Source organism: Crocuta crocuta, unplaced genomic scaffold (genome assembly GCF_008692635.1).
Source record: "Crocuta crocuta isolate KB4526 unplaced genomic scaffold, BGI_CrCroc_1.0 scaffold133, whole genome shotgun sequence".
In the NCBI taxonomy this organism is placed as follows: domain Eukaryota; kingdom Metazoa; phylum Chordata; class Mammalia; order Carnivora; family Hyaenidae; genus Crocuta; species Crocuta crocuta.
This window is the reverse complement of record NW_027529438.1, coordinates 2326378-2343306: the sequence shown is the minus strand read 5'-3', so window position 1 is coordinate 2343306 and position 16929 is coordinate 2326378. Positions and strand designations below refer to the sequence as shown.

Genomic DNA, 16929 nt, shown 5'->3' with positions numbered 1-16929 from the left:
ACCCCAGGGCAGAGCCACGTGGCCCGCCGCGAGCCGGTGTTCGCAGCACCTGCGGCACCACGGCTCTGCCCGCAGCCCGCGGAGTGCCCCTCACGCACACGTCCTGCCAACCGCGGAAAACGGGCAGAGCTCAAAAACGGGACTTAACGGAGGAACACGGGCGAAGGTTACTCAGCCGCCTAGCAGTCGGGGAAGCGATGACGAAAACCACCGGTCTCGACCCGGCCTCGCCGCGGAAGTTGAGGGCCGCNGGAGGGACGCCCCGCCCCGCGTGTCAGGGGCCCAGGCGGCAGGGCGGGTGTGCAGCCGAGGGGTCCCCGCCTTGGGCCGGGGGAAGGCTGAACGAGCCCGTCCGAGCTTCATTTTCTGTGTGGTCGAGGTCGGGTCATCTATTTTAAATCCCTGTCCCGTGGAAGGATGAGAATTGGGGAACATGAAAGCAGATAGTCTTTTTGTTTGTTTTTTCCATTCGAGCGATTCGAGGACAGGCACGGCTTTGGCCTGGCGCGGTTACGGACGTGGTACGTGTTATTTTAATCCCCCTCGCTGTTTAGCTCTGTTCCCGTGGAAGAGCAAGCCGAGTTCCAGCAGCTTTCGGACGATATTCAGGAGCTGCAGCAGTCACTGAACCAAGACTTCCGCCAAAAAACGGTATCAGCTGTGTTTGTTGACCGTAAACCTGACACGGCCGCCTCCTCTTCCCAGCAAACATGGGTTCGTGTGGGAGGAGCGGAGAAGGGCAGCTTGGCGCAGGCGCGCGGCGGNCTCCGTGTGCGTGGCCTCGTCTGACTTCAGCTTAACATTAAAAAAACCTTTTTCTTTTTTGGGGTGTGGATGTGGAGGGGGTAAGAGCACGTTACCTTCAGTTACTAACGCTCTAGGCTATTTTGCTGTGCCCGCTCGCGCCCCTCAGAATGGACAGATACTTGTGTCCCCCGTGCGCCCCGTGTTTGGGTTGTCCGAGTTCTATGCTGTCTCGCTGACTAGAATCTTTTAGGGTTTTCCTTTTTCTAACCCTGCTGCTCCCAAACTGCCGCGTGGCACGCTGGACACCGCAGCAGGCCCGCAGGGGTGCTTCAGGACGTTTTAAAATGTCAAGCGAAACCGTGATGTTCAGCATCTGTCCTACCCCGTTTCAAACAGCTCAAAATAGTCCAGAGTTAACAATAACAGCACACGTTACCTTCCTTTTGTATCTCGTGAAGCTGGGTTTTGACACTGGCCATGCTAAAAAGCCAGTACTATGGGGAAAACCTCACAGAACAGGAAACAAGAATGTCTAAGTCCAATCTGATTCCAAGATGTGTGCATTTGTGCAGTGCATAACAGGTACACACATCCAGTTTGGAAGTAGTTGTGGTTATTTAAGACTAAACATTTTTTCTCACAATTTGTATGTATTGCCTTTCCAAAGGGCTACTGAGTTTTTAGGGCATAAATATTCCTGCGGTTATTTGGATTTCACTACTTAATAAAGGAACGGCTAGATATTTGTTTTGGAGCAGTGGTAACCAGAATAGAGAAAGTTTGAGAATATATATTCTGGTCTAATCCATTTAACTCCTCTTCTTTCTTATCTTTATTCTATGAGAGAGCTCTGAGTGGCTAAATTTAAATCTGTTTTGAATTGTTAGAGAAAAGAATTGTTTGCTTTTTTCCTTAGATAGTCCTACAAGACGGAAATTCCCAAAAGAAGTCAGATATTTCGGAGAAAACCAAGCGTTTGGTAAGCGTCTTTTCATACAACTAGCACCGAAGGCTTGAATCCCTTGTGTGGAGGCGTGTTTGAACTGTGTGCGTTCTTAGGGTCACATGGTTCTCCCTTTTTCGATTTAAATACAATAGCTGACTACTGTTTGTTAGCAAATGGAAGCCCAGAAACGCGTGAGGAGAGTGAAAATGGCCTGAAAGCTGAGTGTGTCACAGATGACGCTTGTCTACATGGACGAGCCCGTGTGGCTGTACCTGAGGGCGCTAGTCGCGCCTCACCTCACCCCTCCTGTGTTCACTTAACGGGAGCGTATGAGTAGTTACCCGTCACCGTCGAGCCTCATCGTCTTAGCGGTGACAACACGGTTGCACGTTGTGGAGCATCAAGGAGTAGACAGTGTGGTGTTTTGCTAAAATAGCAGATAAATCGTTTCAAACATTCAACACTGGCCTCCGAGTTAGTTGATTAAAATGTAAGATCATTTGTGGTTCTTTTTAGTTAAAAAAATAATTTGTATACAAGTTACGCAGGCCCTATAGCGATGGTTGGGAAATACTCAAGGGACACACACGTGTGTATCTGTATATATGTAGCAAGAGACAGGAGACGGTGAGTGAGACACAAAAGGCCCCCCCTTCTTCGGGCCTGCGCACCCTGTAGCATGCACCCTCCCTGCCTTCTCCCGGACGTGGTGTGCACCCTATGTGAATGCATATGGTCGTCTGTTGCTTTTCATTATTCGGTTTTTGTAGAAATTATTCTGTTTTGTGTTGTATATTGATCTGTAATCGATTCTTGCACTTAATGTTTCTTAGAAACCTTTCTATGTTGATTCATCGAGTCATAGTGTCTCAAAACAGTGTAAACATAATTTATTGGCTAATACTTTCGGAGGAAGTTCATATGGATATTTTTGTTTTTATGTAATTTTAAACTTGCAGAAAATTTTTTAAAAATATTTATTTTGAGAGAGAGAAAGAGCGTGAACAGGGGAGGGACAGAGAAAGAGGGAGAGAAGGAGAATCCCAAGCAGGCTCCGCGCTGTTAACACAGACCCTGATGCAGGGCTTGAACCTCCAAACCGTGAGATCATGACCTGAGCCGAAATCAAGAGTCAGACGTTCAACTGACTGAGCCACCCAGGCGCCCTTAGACTTGCAGAAAAGTTTTAATAGCATTCTCCGATGCGCTTCACCTCAGTTCCCTAAAGTGGTTTGAAATTCAGGAGACTGAGGAAATTTGTTCTAATTCAGCGAGCGCGTATCGAGCACCCCCCCAGGGGCTAGTGCTTGGTCTGCGTTCTGGGAGCACAAAGGTAACTTTGCACGATCCCAAGTCGCTCAGTCAAATCGAGCAGCACATAGTAAGTACGTAATGACGGCGCTGCACGTGCAGTGATGGCGCTGGTTATAGAAGGCCGTGGGAGCGGGGTTTCAGGGGACCAGTGGGACTCGCGGGCGCTCGGGAGCGGGATGACGGTTTTCAGTAGGACTGTGCTGATCAGAGAGACCATGCTTGCACCTCCCAAGCCCAGGCGTGGCATTAGGTTGTGGGTAGAGTGGGGCACAGCACGGCGGAAGAGGACCCTGGCGAGGAGGGGAGGGGGGCACGGTGAAGGGCCTTGAGTGTCCTGCCCAGGGGCTTGGTCTTAGGCCCACAGACAAATGGGAGCAAATACCCAGGCAAGTGATGCGGTCAAGGTTGTACAGTCACCCCCAGCACAGGGAGCAGAGGCCCAGTTCCTTCTTCTTCTCCATGACTGTAATGGTAAGGTTGCCATTTTATTACCATGCCTCACACACGTTCGTTTCCTCAACAGAATGAACTAAAACTGTCAGTGGTTTCTTTGAAAGAAGTGCAGGAGAGCTTGAAAACAAAAATTGTGGATTCTCCAGAGAAGCTAAAAAATTATAAAGAAAAAATGAAAGATACGGTCCAGAAACTTAAAAATTCCAGGGTGAGGTTCCTTTTTTTCTTTTTTGGTAATTTTAATACTTTTCTATATACATATATTTTTCTTTTTAGCAACTCTTGTTTGATTGTGTGTTAATTTTGTGGTGTCCAGTTTCTCTACGCTGCTTTTTTTCTTAAGCGGTTTGCCCTTTTCTCTAGAATGTAGCTTTTCTCTAAAGCAGGTGTAGGGAGAGGAAGTATAATTTCAAGACATTTGTTCAATTATGCAGCATAGTTTTGAGACCTTGTCCTGGTTGATCAAAACGGAAATTCTCTGCCCTTTTGAGACCTACTGACTTTATGCGATGGAGAAAGGTATTAAGTTTATAACCAATTATATAATTACAGGTTATAATATGTGTTATGAAAATGTACAGGGTGTGCACGTGTTGGGGTAAGAAGTACATGGGAAGTCCCTGTACCTTCGGCTCAGTTTTGCTGTGAACCTAAAACCGTTCTAAAAATACTTTTTAAAAAGCACCAAAAAGAGAAACAAACAAACAAAAAATAGTATGGGGTTCTTTGAAACAATGCAATGACAGTGTCGTGATTCAGTATATTAGACTCTGGGGGTGGGGAGGGAAGGAAGTAGAAATTGATGCTGACATCTGAAGGATAAACAGTGTTCATCCTACTAAATTTGTACATGGAAGAGCATCAGAGGCAGAGGGAACAGCATTTGCAAATTCTTTGAGGTAGAAGGGAGCAAGGCGCATTCAAAGAACAAAAACCCTGTGCGTAAGAAGGGGAGTGGCATGAGGTGACCATAGAAAAACAGGCACCAGGCAGATTATTCAGGGTGCTGGGTTTTACTGTGGGAGCAAGGGCTTGCCGCTGACTCATCTAAAAGGGATGTTGGCACATGATATAATTGATGTGTAAGAAGGTGATGGGTTACTGTGGGAGATGGACGGAGGTGGAGAGGCCAGTGGTGGGAGCAGGCGGACAATGTAACATCCTTCGTGAGGCAGGGTTTCTAAACTCCCTTAAAGGAACGTTTCTGGTTTATCTCTAAATTCGTTATTCCGGTCATTCTTGATCCTTATGATCCTATCACAGGAATAGACAGAGATTCCCAGAAAGAAATGAAAGCCAACAAATAGACCTGAGTATTTAAGAGAAAAGTGTAGTTTATTTAATAAGCAGTTCTGGCTCTGTTGGCCATTCATTTAGAAGAAAAGGGAGCTGGCTCTACATCTTGGCACCATTTACAGAAATAAATTCTATGTGGATTAAAACTTAACAGTTTTAGAAATTTTAGGAGAATGTTTGTATAATCTTGAACTAGGATAGATTTTTTTTTTTTTTTTAATGAAGATTGGAAATCCAAAAGCTATAGAGAAGACCTACAGAACATGTTTATAGTGCATGAGAGGAAGAGGGATTAGATCCATGACTTGCAGAGATGCAGAAGTATTTACAAATTAGTAAGAAAAAGGCAACAGAAAAGTGAGCAATAATACGATTCACTGAAGACAAAATAAGGTGGGCGGACGGACAGGCTCGTGGGAGAAGGAAGGGAAGTCTGTATCGTTCCACTAGTTGTTGTAAACATGTTCATTTTCTCATTTCAGAAGACGAATTATTCTTTTAAAAAGAATCTGCTGTAGCAATAGATATTATGAAGATGAACAGGAAGATTATAATTGGTAATGCAGTTGCCCAGGAGTAATTAGGAGTAGTTTGAATATTAGCATACACGAACTCTTTTAAACTCCTTATGAATAACTTTTGGAAGGCACTTCCCTGAGTGATTTAGTAAAATTGTGGCCGTTTTCCGTGATGCAAGGATATTTGGCAATTAAGAAACAGAATTATATGTACTTAGCCACGTCGGTAATACTGCTTTCTTACTGACCCAGAAAGTTAATTGTTCTCTCCTCTTAGGCCTGCCGTATCAAGTGCAGAAATTATTTAAGAGCAAACAAATCAACAGGACTACAGTTCCATATAGGGAACTCTCCAACTTTGTTGTTGTTTTTTTGTTTCTTTCAAAGCAAGAAGTGATGGAAAAATATGAAATCTATAGAGACTCTGTCGAGTGCTTGCCTTCATGTCAACTGGAGGTACAGTTATATCAGAAGAAAATACAGGACCTTGCAGATAATAGGGAAAAATTAACCAGCATCTTAAAGGAGGTTTGTATTCTGTAGAATTTTACTGTTTTTATTATGTAATGGTTTACTGTTGTCGCTTGGATTTGCTTTTACTTTTTGTTGCTATTTCCCTAAAGAAAAGCGGGATCGTTCTAGAGAATAATACATGTGGTGGTGTATCCTGGGCAATGAAACATTTTTCTTCTTTTTTTTTTTAAATACTTGTTTTATTTTTGAGGAAGAGATAGTATGCATGGGGGAGGGGCAGAGGGAGGGAGACGGAGAATCCCCAGTAGGTTCTGAGCTGTCAGCACAGAGCCTCGATCTCACGAACCGTGAGATCATGACCTGAGCCGAGATTAAGAGTTGGATGCTTCACCGACAGAGCCACCCAGGTGCCCCAAAACAGTTTTCTTCTTAAACACAGCAGTGGTAAGGCCTATGTTAACTTTCGGATGAGATGAATAATGAAGTAAGTAATATGGCATATCACCATGTGAATTTTGGAAAAAAGTAATGGAATTTTAAACCTGTCCTAACAGTTGGAAATGATCTTCCCACCAAGCATAAGGTCCCAACTTACTGGCCTAATGCTGTCCCTGGGGTCTATAAGGAGACTTAAGTCTATGACACAGTCCCTGCTCTGAAGACCCAGAGCTAATGCCAGTGTTACTTAAGTTTCTCAGGCTGGAAGCTCGAGAATCTGTTTTTACTTCTTCACTCTGTCATGGTAATCCAGACTGTCCCTGGGATCAGTAACTTCGCGTTTGATAAAGGATGTCTTCTTGGAGGGAAGTGGGGGTTAGAAGGGGAGGTCGTCTGGGGTTTTCGTTCCCAGGCACATGCTCCCTTATCTGCCATCAGGAGTCAGCCCGAAGAGATTGAGGTGCGCTGCTTTTAACGGTTCCCCGCGCTTCCCCTTCTTCCTTATTCCTCCTCCTTTACTTCAGGCCCAGCGCCCTCGGCGTAGCCTCCCAGCCGGTCACTAACACACACCTCCGTTCTCATCCTCGCCGGTGAGCGACACCGTACAAACCCCTTGGGTGTCCTGCCCATTCCCAGTGTCCCCGGCACCTTCCTGTTCCCTCTGGACAGTCTGCATCGGCTGCTAGGCCCCCGGGGCTCTTCTCATCTTCAAACTGTATCTTCGTAGAGCTCATCTCCAGAAATAGACATTCCTCTTGTTTATGAATCCTGATTGGTTGTATTGACTTCATGTACTTGTGGTAAAACGCAGAGCCTGAACTTGGAGGACCAAATTGAGAGTGATGAGTCAGAGCTGAAGAAATTGAAGACTGAGGAAAATTCTCTCAAAAGACTGATGATTGGGAAGAAGGAAAAACTTGCCACAGCACAATTCAAAATAAATAAGAAGCACGAAGACGTCAAGCAGTACAAACGCACGGTGATTGAGTACGGAGTCATTGTCGCTTTACTGTGTTAGAATCAGTGGGAAAGCTCGCATGTGCTCGCCGTCCTGAGATTCCAAAGCTCCTCTACCCTCAGAGAGGTTCCCTGGCTTTGGGTGAGAGAGATGAATTAGTTATGAATCTCCGAATGCTCTGTGCAGGTGGAGAGATATTTTAGGTCCTAATTGTTCCTTTTTCTGGATGTCCCACCTCTGCTTCCTTTGCCTGATGCTTCTGGTGCCGCTGTTCATCTCCGTGCACTCACGGAAGCGGTGTAGGGCTGCATTAGACAAACCACCCGGCCCGTCTTCCAGTCCAGCTGGGCTGCGGCGTGATAGCATCTGTATTTTGAGAAAAGGTCTTTTTTTTTTTTTTATTTTTTTTTAATTTCAGTAAGAATACTTCAGTGAGCATGTTGTCATCATCGTTGTTAGCCAGTGTGCTTGCGGTCAGTTCCCATTTATTTATTTACTTAATGTTTGTTTTTGAGAGTGAGAGAGACAGAGCGGGAGCATGGGAGGGGTAGAGAGAGGGACACACACAATCTGAAGCAGGCTCCAGGCTCTGAGCTGTCAGCACAGAGCCCGATGTGGGGCTCGAACCCATGGACTGTGAGATCATGACCTGAGCTGAAGGCAGACGCTTAACCAACTGAGCCACCCAGGTGCCCCAGAGACTGCATTTGTAGAATATACACCCCGTGTATGTCCCATGAGGTCCCTGCTTCAGCCTGAACGTCGTAAAGATTTCCTTTGTTCTTCCTCATGCAGATGAAGAAAAAGGGCAGAACTGGTGGAATTTGTATTTGTTGCCAAACTGCCTTGCAGGAAAGTTGTACCGATTCACGTTCCCACCCGTAGTACAGGAGTGAGCACCCCTGGGGGGGGTGGGTGAGGTCAAGACTCTGCTTTAAGTAATAGCCCTTGGGGGCGGCGCCGCACACAGTTTGCATCCATTTGCGTTCGTGCCTCTAGAAGGGGTTTGGGTTTGTCAAACAAATCGATGCTGTCACTTTGGAGTCAGTATTAGAGTTTATGTTTCCCTTGCAGATGCTTGAGCGGAATTAAAATTTCACTGTCTCTGTTTTCCTTTAGAGATTGCAATAAAGTTCAAGAAAAAAGAGGAGCTGTCTATGAGCGAGTCACCACGATTAATCAAGAAATCCAAAAGATTAAAATGGGAATTCAGCAGCTGAAGGATGCCACTGAAAGGGAGCGACTGAAGTCCCAAGTGAGTGTGTGTTCACAGAAGAGTTTCACACAGCCTCACTGGTTCACGGTGGCGCTCCCGTCAGCCCCATCTTCCTCGTTTTGTCCGTTCTCTGAAGCAGAATTGACCTCCTCGTTCCTTGGTTCTGTCTCCCTTGACCCTGGGTGGCTCGTTTGTATGTCTGCTTCACGCCTTTTCCTCGCTCACCTTTGCCCCGGCCTGGCGGTGCCGTGCTCTGCGGTAAGAGCAGGGGCTCCAGAAAGGCTCTGACCTCTTTTGGTCAATGAGCTTGGATAATGATTTTAAGTCCTGTCCTCTAAACAGTTACTACATTTTTTTTTGGTCCTGATAAAAGGTTTTCAGAGATGATTTATCATCAGCGTTCAGTGTGTTTGGGTTGTTACGTGAAACGAAATAGCTAAGGTTAGTCCCTGTGTGAGGTGACTTACTGGTATCTTTATCCCAATTCCTGAAAATTGCTTACTGCTTTTATTTGTTTGTTTCAGTGTATTTATTTTAGCATCTCATAAAGACTTCTAAGTTTCATGAGGACAGACATCTTGACTTCTGCACTGTCTTCCAAATGTCAGTGTGGTGCCACACAGAAAGTGTTTACCTTCTGTCCCTTTCTTAACTGCTGATGTCCTAAGTATTCCTGATACGTTTATGATAGCTCATTTTCTCTTAACTTTTTCTTTTTAATGTTTTATTTATTTTTGAGAGAGAGAGGGAGTACAAGCGGGGGGAGGGGGCAGAGAGAGAGGGAGACACAGAATCTGAGGCAGGCTCCAGGACCTGAGCTGTCAGCACAGAGCCCCCCCGACGTGGGGCTGGAACTCGTGAATTGAGAATCACGACCTGAGCCAAAGTCAGAAGCTTAGCTAACTGAGCCACCCAGGTGCCCTATTTTCTCCTCATGTTTAAAGTTTGACCTACATCCTCAAGACTGTCCTAAACTGCTACCAGAAGTCACAAAAACAGCCCTTTATCATCTAAAATCCCATGGCCTCTCTTTTTTTTTTCTTCCTCATTCTTCTTCACCCTACCTATATTGCTGTATTGGATCAACGTTTCCTAAAATCTGATACCTGAGAAGTATTTAAATACCGGCTGTTACTACCTTCCACCGTCCACATCCGGTTTGCAAGGAATCAATGCTAAAAGCCACTGCAAACATGCCCCTCCCCTGTTCTCGGGAACGTTTATCCCCTTGAGAGGTTGTTGTGCAGGCGGGCACATGTAGGTGCGTGTGTGCACATGAGGGCTGTCTTGAGGCTTCCACGGAGGGAAGGAAAGGAGAAAGGGTGGAAGAATGGAAAAGACAATGGCCGTGTTTCCCCCGCCTGCCCGACACACCGTCCTGACTTTTTCTGCTCTTCCCTTTCCTTTCCACATTTCACCTGCTTCTCTTTTCCCTGCCTCTTAGCTGGATCTTCACCAAAATTCAGACTTTGGCCCTCCGTTTATCTCTAGAAGGTGGCTTACAAAGACCTTCGGAGATACTTAATCCTACTTCTTAACCAAATCAATCAATCAGTTAATATTTCTTTGTTCTCACAGGGTCAAGCTCAGTCAGTGAAGCGATAACTATGTGAGCACTTCCTGCCCGTCGGTTGAGGACCGTAAATGGTGCCGGGCTTGCCTTATGTTACTGTGTTCAGTGCATATGTGTCCGGCCAGTAACATTTCAAGTTTCTTGACAATGGCAGTTACATAGTTTGTTATCTGGGTATGTCAAACCCTGCCTCAGTTGGCGCCTTCTCTGTAGTGTGCTTTTCATAAATATTTGTAAACTCGGATGGTCCTCTAGCATGAAACTTCCAGAACTGGCTGTGTATTAGAATTCCAAGGGGAATTGAAAATTAAACACAAACCTCCACCTGAATGTCCTGAATCAGAATCCTCAGCAACGGGATCTGCAAACTGGAATTTTTTACTGTGGCTTTCGAGCACCACTGAGAGGTTCCGCTTCATTGCTTTCAGGATCACAGAGCCCACAGCCACCCAGGCTGTTTTACTAGGACAGCTTTGGTGGTTAAAATGTTATTTCTCATTTTTAGTTTAAAATATAATTTCTATACTCTAGTGAACCAAGATCTCTCCGGAACAAATCTGTATCCTCCTCTGCTTAATGTCACTTCAGACATTTGAGGATAATGATCATGGGTTCCTTCAGCCTTCTCATCTGGGTTAATGAGCCCCAGTTTTCCAGCCATTCTTTATATAGCTTAATTTTCAGATTCATTACTACCCTGTTTACTGTCTCCCCACCTCTGTTGCCTGCTTGTCATGATTCTGTTTAAAATGTAGGGCCCGGTACTAAACATAGCCTTCCAGATAATGGTGTGACCAGCCCCAGAGCACAGGGCTCCTATTAATGAAGTGTGACACTGGCTTGGGTTTTTAGAGCAGCATCTTGCCCTTGGCACATATTGAGCCGGTGATCAATTAAATGACCCCTGTCGTTGCCACATGTAGTTCTGCCTAGTTAAAATGTCTCACCGTACTTTAATGCAACCGTTCCGTGGAACTTTTAATTCACAATTTTACTATTCTTTCTTCAAGGCTTCATTTATTTACTTCAATGTGGATTTCAAAGTATCAAGGTCATTTGAAGTCTTTGTATCACTCACCTTAACTGTTTTTCATGGCATAGCATCACCTGCACACTTGACCAACGTGCCTTTTTCTCCAAAATAAAAATGTTGACCAGAATTGGGCCCTTTCCGCATGAAGTATTTCTGCAGAGCGGCGTGGAACCATGGGTCAGAACTTTGGGTTTAGTTGTCGAAGGTGCAAAGTTGTAACCTTTGCCCAGTGTGCGCTGTGCTACCCGTTGGGTCTACACAGCACAGTGGTACCCATTGGAGGCTAAATCCTGTGGTGGATCTTGGTGCATTTTGACAGAGGGCTCCTTTTAGCTTCCTTCGTAAGCCCCTGCGTGGAAAGGAAAAGGTGGGCTGGGTCGTCCAGTGCCTCGCTGTGCTGGTCTCTGGGACCCTAACGATCTTCACATCCCTTGTTTCATTGACTCCTCTCTCCCAGACGCACTTCCCTCGTCTGCTTTCAGTCACCACCTGGATTTAGATAGGTTTTCACCTGGGCTTCCTGTTCTGTCCAGTCACCTCACCTGCGCTCTGCTGGGTATTTTCTGTGGGCTTGCCCTTCTCCACATATGTCACATTTACAGAGTGACATCCAGGGGACATCCCGCATCTTCCAGCAGCCCTCCCCCACCTCACTTTTTCTTTCCTCTCTGCCTCCCTTTCTCTCGTTCCTTTTACTCCACTTCTTCACAAACGTCTCCATGTGATGGCATCACTTTCTATCACAAAGAGTTGGAATTCTGGACTTTGTTTAGATAATCCTGACATCCAGTCACCAAGTTAACGTTAGGATTTTTAAAAAGTCAATGGCAACTGCTCATGACAACCCTTTTCTGTTCTACTTCTGTCCCATAATTTTGTAATGCTCCTGGATTGTACCAAAACCTTGCTAAATTTCTTCCTTGACTTAGGATTCTCTGCATCAGATCTGCCCTGAATACTAAGTAACTGCCAAATTCTTCCTGCTGAACATCACTGTTGCACGTTCCTGTTGAAAACGGGAGCTCCCTGTTTGCCTGTAGTTTATTCTCTGGTCACTCATTCTCCTAGTGGCCTGTGCGCCTGCTGGGTGCCCGGCGCTGCACCTTCTCAGAATACGTTGTGAATAAGGAAGGCATGATCCCTGCCTTCTAAGACTTTTATTTTAAATGTTTATTTGTTGTTGAAAGAGAGAGAGAGCGTGTATGCACACACGAGCAGGGGCGAAGCAGGGAGACGGAGACAGGGTGCAAAGCAGGCTCTGCGCTGTCAGCACAGAGCCCGATGCGGGGCCCCAACTCACGAATCGCGAGACCATGACCTGAGCCAAAGTTGGTTGCTTAACTGAGTGAGCCACCCAGGCGCCCCTAGGACTTTTAAAGTTTTAGATCGAAGGTAATCATGCCCATTATTTATGATTATTAGAAAGTACAGCTTCTGTGTAACTTTCTCTGATTCCTGCATGGTATCTCTGGTTTCCCTCCTCTCAAATGCTACAACGCTTTTGCTCTGTTCCAGGTATCTGGATCTGGGCCGTCCAGTGGGGTAGCTACTGGCAGCATATGACTATTTACGTTTACATTTCAGTTGATTACAGTTAAATAATATTTACAGTGTTTAAAATGTTGTACAAAATTAGCCATACTTTAAGCACTTGGTATCCAGTCTGGTCTGGATCTTATGTTCCATTAGGGCAGGAAGCATATTTGCATTTCCTATTGTCTGCCCGGTACTACTTGTAGAAGGTACCCAATCATGTATTTGGTTGATGAATTAATACATACTTTTGAGATAATGACTGGCTATAAAACCCCATGGAGATTACATACAATTAACCTTTGAACAACACGGGGATTGGGGATGCTAACCCCATGCAGTCAAAACTCTCTATAACTTCTTATTTGCCAAAAAAGTTAACTAGTAGCCTGATAACATAAACCGTCAGGTAACATGTATTTTGTATATGTTTCATGTACTGTATTCTTACAGTATACAGGCTGGAGAAAAGAAAGTGTTATGAAAACCATGAGGAAGAGAAAATGCATTTACAACACCGTACTGTAAAAAGTTCGTGTGTAAGTGGGCCTGCACAGTTCAAACCTGTGTTGTTCAGGGGCCAACTAGAACCTTCAGTTTCTCTGATCTAAAAGTGAGAAAATGGGGGCGCCTGGGTGGCTTAGTCGGTTAAGCGTCCGACTTTCGCTTAGGTCATGATCTCACGGTTCGTGGGTTCGAGCCCCGCGTTGGGCTCTGTGCTGACTGCCAGCTCAGAGCCTGGAGCCTGTTTCAGAGTCTGTGACTCCCTCTCTCTCTGACCCTCCCCTACTCATGCTGTCTCTCTCCTAGAAATAAATAAAACATTTAAAAAAAAAATTAAAAAAATAAAAGTGAGAAAATGGCCCAGACCGAGGCTCTCCAGTAGAAGTATCTGCAGGAAGAGGAATGTGCTTCTGTTCAGTATGCAGCCGTTAGGTACACGTGGCCATCGAGCACCACAAGTGTGGCTCATGCAGCTGGGGAGCAGGTAGTGATGGGAATATCAGGTTTATAGCCACAGGTATCAACTAGTTACCATACTAGACACCACAGGAGTAGATTTTGAGTTTAAAACTCTGTGTCCAGGGGTGCCTGGGAGGCTCAGTCAGTTAAGTATCCGACTTTGACTCAGGTCCTGATCTCACAGTTCGTGGGTTCGGTTCGTGGGTTCAGGCCCCGTGTTGGGCCCCGTGCTGACAGCTCAGAGCCTGGAGCCTGCTTCCGATTCTGTGTCTCCCTCTCTCTCTGCCCCTTCCCTGCTTGTGCTCTGTCTTACTCCCTCTCAAAAATAATTAAACATTAAAAAATTAAAAAAAAAAATTAGTGAAGCCATCACAGTAAGATGCACTTATTTTGTGAATTAGGGTGAATTAATAGTATGAAATTCCATTTGGATACAGAATTTTTAAAAAATTGTATTTAACATTTATTTGCTTTTTGAGAGAGACAGTATGAACTAGGGAGGGGCAGAGAGGGAGACAGAATCTGAAGCAGGCTCCAGGCTCTGAGCTGTCAGCACAGAGCCGGATGTGGGGCTCGAACTCATGAACAGTGAGATCGTGACCTGAGCCGAAATTGGACGCTTAACCGACTGAGCCACCCAGGCGCCCCTGGATACAAAATTTAATTGGAAACGAAAACAGCATTTGTGAGGGCTGTGATTTATTGTCATTAACATCCTATGAAGGCCATGAGAGTCTGCTTGCTTCTGTGGATGCGCCCTGGAATGGCTTTGACATTCCTTACTTAATGGAGGCTACATCGGGGGAGGGGTGGGGGTTCCTCTGTGAGAGTCCATTTGTTCTCAGAAGGAAAGGGTTTCTTTGGGAGTGTTGAAAGCGGTGGGTTCAGATACTTAGATAGTGTATTTTTATTCAAACACTCTTAGTTTTAATAGTTTCTCACGAGTACTGACTTACTACCAAATTTATTCAGCTTCGTTTTTAGTAAGAATAAATGTACATTTCTGTGGAACTCGGAAATTAAGTTGGTCTAGAGCTGCTGAATGTGCTGAGGGTTTTTTTTGTTTTTTTTTTAAATATTTAATGTTTATTTTTGAGCAAGAGAGAGAGAGAGAACTGCAAGGGGGTGCAGAGAGAGAGGGAGACACAGAATCCGAAGCAGGCTCCAGGCTTTGAGCTGTCAGCACAGAGCCCAATGTGGGGCTTGAACTCATGGACCATGAGATCATGACCTGAGCCAAAGTTAGGCACTAAATCGACTGAGCCACCCAGGAGCCCCAAGGTTTTTAAAATGGTGTTTACACAAGCTACCAACTAATTCACCTTGTTTTTTCTTGAAGATTTAAGAAATAAAACTTCGATTTATTTTCTTAATGATTCACATCCCATTATTGTAGCAATTTGATGCCCAGTTAGATCTTAGAGATCTAAATAAGGCTCTTCTATTTTTGTATTAGGATTTCATAACTACCTGTGTCTGGCTTTGGGGACAGTGTTTAGCCTTAAGCATCTGTTTATATTCACTGAACCTTGAGCAATAGTTCTCAAACCTGCATAGGTGTCAGAATCCGGAGCTAGTTTTGTTCGTTTTTGAAGCACCATGAAATAACAACATATTAAATTATCTATATAGTCTGTTCAAAATCAGGTAGTATCTATACTAAAATTTAAACTAGGGTAAGTAGTGGGGCACGTTGGCGGCCCTGACTTGGTATTGGCTCACGTTGTGATCTCACAGCCCTGGGATCCAGTTCCACGTCAGGCTCCTCGTTCCGCGGTCCATGCTCAGCACAGATCCTGCAGGTGATTCTCTCTCCCTCTGTCTCTGCTCCTCTGCCGCTCATTTGCGTCTCTCTGTTTCTCCTGAAACAACAACAAAAAACCCGTAAGGTCAGTAGCAGACAAACTGTAGGTTTAAGAAAGACTTAATGGGAGGGACAATTAAAATTAAGAACATTATACCCGTCACACCCACTTACTGCTTTTCCTCCCATTGGAAAAGGACCGTTCTTTAATTTCAGTGATGAAACACTTACAAACTTTCAGAATACCACTTTTTCTTGTACCAAGGTTTGAGAATTGTTTTGTTCCAGAAAAATGAATAACGCAATGGTCAAAATGACACTTTGAAAAATGTGAGAGAGAAGCGAATGTATGGAGGTTAACTGGCTGCTTTTATTTTGTTCCATCTATGAAAATTATTCTCTCATTGTCTTCTAAGTTCTTAGCACATCCACAGATGTTTCTAGAAAACTCATTATTGCTTGTAGTAGGATTACCTGATGACTTTATTAAAAGTGGCTCTAACGTGTATTTTTCAGTCCTCCCGATTACTTATTAAATCTGTTTACGTAGCTTTTCAGTGGTGATCGGGGCCAGATGCAGAGGGTGTAGTGGTGTGCAGTCAGTCACTCAGGTACCTGCCTGGTGCAGATGAAAAGCTCCAAAGTAGAAACTTTCCCCTGGTAATTAAAACTCCGCTCCTTACATCCTGGAATCCAAGTCATCATTGCACGTCTCTGCTCTGTTCTAAGCACTTTCTCGATGTGCCTGCACAGCTTGCAGAAGAAAGGCTTGAAACGAGTGGGTGCACATGTTGGTGCGTGCGTATACGATCACTGGGGCCTTAAAATATTACTAAAACATTTTAATGAGACGGCTACAATTCTTGCCACTCGTTGTCAGGTTAGGTTGACGCACGGGGTGATTCTTAACTGTTTCACTTTCCACCTAGGAAATCTTCCTGAGTTTGAAAGCTGCTTTGGAGAAGTACCACGAAGGCATTGAAAAGGCGGCAGAGGACTGTGGCGCTAAAATCGAGGAGAAAACAGCCGAACTGAAGAAGAACATGTTCAGAACGTCGGCCTGATGAACGCAGGCACTGGTCTCTGCCAGCAGCGCGCGGGCCTTTTACGTGTGGAGAGAGAACAGTTCGGTGGAAGTTTCTGGAAGTATTGGAAGCAGCACATAATGTTGGCTCAGCCATGTTTCTAGGCTCTCATAGATTATTTTGTAAGATAATACATTTAATGCAGACTTTTATTAACTTAGTGTTAAAATAACTTGTGCAGCTATTCATGTCTCTCCTCCGCCCCTGCTTGTAAATAGTAGGAATAAAACAGAAAATGGTGATTTGAAATACATAATTTTTCTGTTTCATCTGCTGTCTTTGTTTGTGGACCTCAGGAGGCATGGGATTACTGAGCACTGTGGTCGGGATCTTGTGTGGTCTTCACGGGGGCAGCTCTGCATACACGCCTCCGTCCGTTACTGCTCCGTGAGTCCTGAGGGCCCAAACAGCTGAGCCACAATGTGAACTGGGCCCCGTATGGCCCTGGAGCGGGCGACGTGTATACTGTATCACACTCTCCAGCATGATTATTTGAAAGAGAAAGTTGGAGTGTGGCGGGCTAGTTCTTCGCCGATGCTGTTCAGCTTAGAACTGTCAGTCATTCTTCCGGCACCGGT

General features: G+C 45.0%; 1 protein-coding gene across 3 annotated transcripts in view; it reads left to right on the top strand.

Annotated features, from left to right (window-relative positions):
* NUF2 (NUF2 component of NDC80 kinetochore complex) overlaps window positions 1–16607 on the top strand; it is a 27505-nt gene extending 10898 nt beyond the window's left edge. For all 3 annotated transcript variants that reach the window (XM_077759970.1, XM_077759971.1, XM_077759972.1), the window contains exons 8-14: window positions 555–651; window positions 1664–1726; window positions 3531–3668; window positions 5662–5802; window positions 6998–7173; window positions 8264–8399; window positions 16196–16607. In XM_077759970.1, the coding sequence (XP_077616096.1) occupies window positions 555–651; window positions 1664–1726; window positions 3531–3668; window positions 5662–5802; window positions 6998–7173; window positions 8264–8399; window positions 16196–16330 (886 nt within the window). In that variant the 3' untranslated portion in view covers window positions 16331–16607. The remainder of the gene's footprint in view (window positions 1–554; window positions 652–1663; window positions 1727–3530; window positions 3669–5661; window positions 5803–6997; window positions 7174–8263; window positions 8400–16195) is intronic.
* The last annotated feature ends 322 nt before the right edge of the window (window positions 16608–16929 follow it).